The 6,832-nt window shown below is 41.3% G+C and overlaps 1 protein-coding gene across 1 annotated transcript in view; it reads right to left on the bottom strand.

The window, feature by feature from the left end:
• Positions 1-3,013: 3,013 nt before the first annotated feature.
• The window catches only part of Jam2 (junctional adhesion molecule 2), a 52,264-nt gene continuing 48,445 nt past the window's right edge, over positions 3,014-6,832 (bottom strand). Inside the window, exons 9-10 of the mRNA XM_005345284.3 lie at positions 4,660-4,702; positions 3,014-3,115 (exon numbers count right to left, since the gene is read on the bottom strand). Of these exons, the coding sequence (XP_005345341.1) occupies positions 3,083-3,115; positions 4,660-4,702 (76 nt within the window). The 3' untranslated portion in view covers positions 3,014-3,082. The remainder of the gene's footprint in view (positions 3,116-4,659; positions 4,703-6,832) is intronic.

Genomic DNA, 6,832 nt, shown 5'->3' with positions numbered 1-6,832 from the left:
TGTAGACCAGGCTGGTCTCGAACTCACAGAGATCCGCCTGCCTCTGCCTCCCGAGTGCTGGGATTAAAGGCGTGCGCCACCACCGCCCGGCTAACTTGAGCATTTAAAAACAAAAAGTTACAAGTTTTATTCAGCCATGAAGTCAAATGAAATTGCCAGAAAATGGATGGCACTGGAAAGGATTGGACTCAAACACAATGTCATAGTTCTTGAGTAGGTTCTAGCTTCTTGCTGCTGAGTATGTTTATCTAGGTGGGAGGTAGGAGGAAGACAATAATACCCAGGGCCATAAGGGCCCTACATCAGGAAAGGGGGAAAGGAAATGGGGGTTGATAGTCAACCAAAATGAAATATGCTTGGAAATGTTACTTTATAAGAGACATTTAAAAATACCAGGTCAGAGATGTGGAAGCCAGAGTGGATAAACATGCCCACGATGACAGAATGGATAGAAGACAGGTAGGTTTGAGGGCCACAGAGGGTTGGACAAGCCAGAGGTTACTGAGGATGAAGACAAAGTATAGGGAACTGGAGAATTTGAAATGAAGAAAAAGTGAGCTGTGAATCAGGTGGACGTGTGTTCACAAAGAACCCAGCTCCTCCAGCAACAGCACTGAAACCCGAAATCACCAACTCTGTAAAACAACAGACTCCTCTTGATTCCTCTTAGAAGAGGAATGAGACTTTGCACTTCCTTATCCCCGACCTTTGACATACATAAAGCATCCAGTAAGTTTTTCCCTTTTTATTTTCTGACTTTAGGAGTTGGCAGGTGTCTAGCCTGAGCACTGAGATCCTCATCTTAACTCTGCAGTGCTGCCTCACAGCTGCAGGTGGTAAGAGGGAGGGGTTTCCTGGGCTTTACTGAACAATAGTTGAGTGACTTCCCCTGCTAAAGTTTAGCTGCCTGTAGCTATTTTTGTAATGTGGACTTTAATCAAAAAGTGAGCCTTAGAATAAAGGAAGTTCTTTGTAAAGTTGTATTGAAAAATACTCAGACTTAGTTAAGCTAACTCCCACCCTAACTAAAAATAAATTGGCTCTAGTTACAACAGCAACAATACTAAAACAAAAGTTGTTACTATAGTCTCTAGAGCCCCATCACAGGTTCACTGTAGAAAAACGAAATCAAAACGCTCTATAAACTACAATTCAACTTTGATACACTGAGTCTCAGAAAAGAGCGAATGGACATGGCAGTGACCACTGATAGACAATTAGGTTAGTATTCGCAGTTACAGCCTTCGTGTAGACGACAGCTCTACAGTATTTTAGTTAATGCTGTGTAATAGATACTTGGCACAGACTTTGTTAGGTTTTTCCATTGCATAAAAAGAATCTTCAGGTTCCAGTGTCTAAGTGAAGTTAAGGCACTACATAATTGTCCTGTCACACTGGATTTGTCCCTGGAGTGAAGCAGTTGATCTTGTGATGGTGGTGTATGGCCTGAGGGCATCCTTGAGAGTTCTGTGTCTACTTGGCACTGCAGAGGACAGGACTCCTTCTACCAAAGCAAGTCTCTTAGTCAGGGCATAGGCAACATTTACCCTGATTTCTTATACACCACACATTTTTGCCATTTGCTACCAGGAATGAGGAGATTGTACCTGTGGGCAAATCAAACCTATGGCACTGATTTTGTCAATTATGTTTTCTTGGAACAGCCACATGTACTTGTTCTCTACATCACGTGACAGAGCTGAGTGACCATAACAGGAACCATGGGGGTTAAAATGTCTACTGTCTTGTTCTTTGTAGAGTTTGCTGGCTCAACTAAGTGTGAATCTGACCTTGAGAGCAGAGCCACATTATAGAAACTAGACCTTTAGGAAGGAGTCTACTGAGAAGGACTGAAGGCCACAAAGTTGAAGGCGAGCAGCACGACAGTGGACAACTCCCCAGTGACCTGACCACTATTAAGTACTCAGTGACCACCTACTCCATTGGTCAGTGAATCCTGAGAACCTGCTTTGCCTTTCGGGTAGAAAGAACAAATTCTTTGGAAGCCAACTTGACCATGTTTAAAGCTGACACAAGGAGTAAAGAACCTTTTCACGCTATTAACCAGAACTAGATATCTCTAGTTACAGTTTGCTTTCAGCATGGACTGGTTTTACTATTGAGCCCTGGGAATTTTATATTCGGACATCAGCTGCTGGCCTTTGTGGTTAAACATCTCAGAAAGCATGAGACCCATGTCTCTTTTCAGCCATGGTTTCTCATGTGCCCTTGCTGTAACAAGCAAGCTGGGAGTCAAAATGAGCTCATTTGTTTACATTTTACAGATACTCAAACACTTCTCTCCCCCATGTCCCTTTTTCATTATAAGCAGATTGACAACCCCTTATCTTCAGCAGTGGGGACCTGCCCAGCTCTGACTTGCTCTTAGAGATAGGTATAAGATCACCTCAGGCAAAGCAAGGTGTCTGCGAGGTTGTGTAGGTTCTAATAGTGTGCTCTGATGTCCAGGTCACTGAGCCTCTCCAAAGGAGGGTCAGGAAATGGAAGTAGCAGCAAGCAGCTCCATTCGCGTTGACTTTGGTTCTGAGAAGTGAAAGTAAACACGCAGTGCAAATCCCTGGGCGTAGGCCCGAGCCCTGGGCTTCCCTTACGGATATCTTAGTGCAAAGGACCACAGGAATAAGGGGTATTTTGTGGTAAGAAGGTTCTGGTGGGAATTTTGAGATCAGAGTTTCCATTCTTTAGAGTATTTCCTGAACACACAAGCCACTCTTGCACAGAGAGCACATGCAGTGTATACTTGCCTCTTAGGTTAGCTTCACAGTCCATGATATATTAAATTTTCTAAAACTTTGAAAATTCATTTGCATTTCACAAGACTCTGAATATTACCAGGTATTTCACTTCTCTTTAGTTCAGACACAGGATGCCAGTCTGTATTTTAAGTGGTGACAAGAACTATTTGCTTAAAATAACAATTTCAGGTAAACTAGAGGTCATAAAAATTATGATGTCATTTCCTCATTCATCTCTTTGCAAATGTAAGACAAAGCAGGTTTTTATAATATTTTAATAACTTGTGTGACAACTGGTTTTGGCGCATCTTGAAAGTGGAATTCTTTTAAATTATAAAGGATTTTGTGTGCTTGAAATCCTAGAAAAGAAAGAAAAAAATCCTAAATATAATGTACTACTTCATATATAAATGCATTCATATAAATCTTAAGAATATCAAACTATAAGATTTTTAGAGTTACAGTCAGTATATATGTAACTAAATCTAATTTTATGGACAATTAAGCAAAGCTAGAAGCGAAAAAGCCTGAACTTTGCTGAGAATAAAGAACTTGGGCAGGAGTTAGCACAAGAGGACCGCGGTTTGTTAGACATGTGATAAGGCACTGTTGCTGCTCATCCAATAGTGCACAAGGCAACACGGCAATGTGACCCAACACTGTGAGGTGGCAAACCCTGCTGCAGGCAAAACTCAACTGGGGACTTGTGGAGCTGCTGAGGGTAACTGAGAGGAAGACCAGAGAGAGAGAGAGAGAGAGAGAGAGAGAGAGAGAGAGAGAGAGAGAGAGAGATCCTTTCCCTTTAATTTGGAGACAAAGTCCTTTTTATTGTTTGAAAGGATGAAAAAGACTTTCACTGTAAATTATAGATGATGATAATAGGACATGGTATTTGTTCCCTAATTAAAGATTAGTGCAATAAACTACAAAATGTAACTTTTGTCGTAGCTCCTAAAGTAAGTAGATTTTAAAGAATTTTACAGGAAAAAAACTTTACAGAGAAATAAACGGGTGTTGTATACATCTACAAGAACCTAAATGTTTAAGTTACTGATGCCTGAATTCTGCTGGAAGAAGTTCCTAGAGTTTTGAGGGATTCTGGGAATCCTCTTTTCTCAGGAAAGGGTTTAAGCTTCTGAGAATGTTGGGTTTCCCTCTCTTGTTAAATTACCAAGTAGTCTAGCAGGTTCCAATGATGTTCTCTAAGTGAATTCAGCTAGATGATAATTTCCTTTTACTGCAGTAGCAGATGCTGTTTTATATCCCTAACATTTCCAAATGCTTGGAATAACCAAGTTCTAGAACTGTAGCATGGTAATAGCTGGGTAGACTTCAAAGACGGGGTACCTGGACTCCACCTCCACCAGTGTTAGCCTGTGAGAACTTGTACTCAGTTTCCTCATCTATCAAAACTGGCTGAAAATGCCGGACTCGGTCACATTAAGAAGGTAGACTGAGAGCTGGGCGGTGGTGGCGCACGCCTTTAATCCCAGCACTCGGGAGGCAGAGGCAGGCGGATCTCTGTGAGTTCGAGACCAGCCTGGTCTACAGAGCTAGTTCCAGGACAGGCTCCAAAGCCACAGAGAAACCCTGTCTCGAAAAAACCAAAAAAAAAAAAAAAAAAAAAAAAAAAAAAAGAAGAAGGTAGACTGAGAGCTGAATGCCCTCAACAGAAATATGATGAAAATCACTTCCTGTAATTGCTCTGTAAATGTCAAACATCTTTATCATGCTGACCCAGATGGAAAGGAAGTGAACATTTACTTAGATCCTTTAGTGTAGCAGTGGTAGACACAAACCTAAAGTATTAAGAATGTCATCACAATATCCATATATCTGCTTCATTTCCCTGCCATAGTCCCTAAATATGCCTATTCTATAAACGTGCTTTATTAGTACTTACGTTTTCACTCATTGCCATGGCTTTAGATGCAGGACTGCCCTTCCTGTTTGTAGAACACAAAGACAGTATTTACTTTATTATTACTTCCAATCCTGGAAACCATTCTTATTCAGCAGAACTATCTTAGCCAGGCGGGAAGAAAAACCAGCAGCCCAGACTGGTTCCTGACATTTATAGACAGTACCCAGAAATAAAGTACAGGTTTGTGTGAAATCCCGAACAAAATGTAGCCTAAGGCTAACATGTTAAATTGTTTTTGTGGAATACACAAACAAGGAACTTACTTTCAACCTGATATAATAACATAAATATTTTAAAAGTTTGATTATTATAATCTGAAATTTCATTTGCCCATGGAAAGTTTTATGTGTTGATTAGGGTTCCAGTAGAAGCTCGATTTGAAGACTACGGGTTTCATGAGTACACATAAGGTGTAAGGAAATAAAATGTTCCTTCCTGGATTATGAAGATTCCTGCCTGATTTGACAGAGGCTCAAAGAAGGAAAGTATAATCACCCCCCCCTTTATTTAAGATTGCTTTTCACTCTGTTCAAAAAATGCTCCAATCATTTTGCATCATTAAATAAAAAAATTAAGTGCTCACAGTTGCCTGGGGCAGGGTTGGGATTGGGTAGTGACTATACACCCATGTTGTTCTGTTCTTATGAATTTCCCCTTTGCTAATTCTGATATGTAGACTTTGACCTGTATTTATACTGGAATGCCATGAGATTGAGACACCAGGGTTGAAGCAGGCATGACAGGTGAGTCCTCAAAGGATTTAAAAGAAGCCATGCCAGCTGGGAAGAGGGAAGAATGTACAGGAGATTTGCAATGCCCATATATAAAGAGAAGCCATGCCAGCTGGGAAGAGGGAAGAGTGGATAGGGATCTGCAATGCCTGTCTATAAAGGGTGGGCAGTCGCAGAGCAAGTGCAATGAAACTGGGACTTTGATGATCTTATCCATGTCTTAGGCATTACTCCATTTTTTTTCTCCCAGGGGTTAGAGAGATATTTTGGTGGTTAAGAACACTTGCTAAAGCCAGGTGGTGGTGGTACATGCTTTTAACCCCAGCACCCGGGAGGTAGAGGCAGGTGGATCTCTGTGAGTTCAAGGCCAGCTTGGTCTACAAGACCTAGTTCCAGGACAGGCCGGACAGAGAAACCCTGTCTCAAAAAAAACAAAAACAAAAACAAACAAACCAACAAAAAAGAACACTTGCTAATCTTGCAGAGAACTGGGCTCCCAGCACTTGTATAGTGGCTCACAACCATCTGCAATTCCAACTCCTGGAGATCTGACACCCTCTTCTAGCCTCCATGGATACTGTATGCACTTGGTACACAGCCATACATTCAGGCAAAACACTCAGACACATAAAAATAAACTAAAAAAGAAGGTTTTTCCTCAAACTCCACATTCATATACATTCTGTTACTGATTATCTCTACTTAAGAGTTTAGTAAGCTTATTGAGTACTGAAAGTTCAAGCACTCTGGACCTTTCTCCCAAGACCACACACCCTGCAGTCTTCCAGGTTCAGTAGAGGATGTGTCCTTGTAACCCTGAAGCCACCTCCCACTTTCTGTTTTTCCTAATAGCCTGAATTGAGATCAGGTAATTGCTCAGAATATATCCACTATGCTATAAACCCTCCAGGACTCCAACGCCTCCATGGATACTGTATGCACTTGGTACACAGCCATACATTCAGGCAAAACACTCAGACACATAAAAATAAACTACCATAAGCTATGTTGTCTTGGTTAATATTTGTTTTCTAATTGATCTACCTGCTTTCACCATTTGTTTTTTAAAGTTTATTCTTAACAGAGAAACCAAGATGAACATCAAAGAATTAAAATTTTTAAAGCTGCTTACAGCCCTTCGTGGACTTCCTATGTTACTTAGAACCAAAGCCAAATGCCTCAAAATCCTCAAACCTGCTTAGCAACCTCCAATACTCTCATGTGCTCGCTGCCTCTCTTCTCATACTGCTGGAGCACAATCTTCATATCCTGACCTTGAGTACTTTTGGGTTAGTTTTCCTCCCCCTTCTGCAAGAACACCAGTTGTGGATATCTGCTTGACTTGCTTTCGTCCCCAGTCTTCACCAAACATCACCCATGTCCCTCCCTGCTAGGCCCTCCGTTTGAATGACAGTCTCCAC

This window comes from Microtus ochrogaster, chromosome 2 (assembly GCF_000317375.1).
Source record: "Microtus ochrogaster isolate Prairie Vole_2 chromosome 2, MicOch1.0, whole genome shotgun sequence".
NCBI classification, from domain to species: domain Eukaryota; kingdom Metazoa; phylum Chordata; class Mammalia; order Rodentia; family Cricetidae; genus Microtus; species Microtus ochrogaster.
The sequence above is the reverse complement of the archived record's forward strand: the minus strand, read 5'-3'. Positions and strand labels throughout refer to the sequence as shown.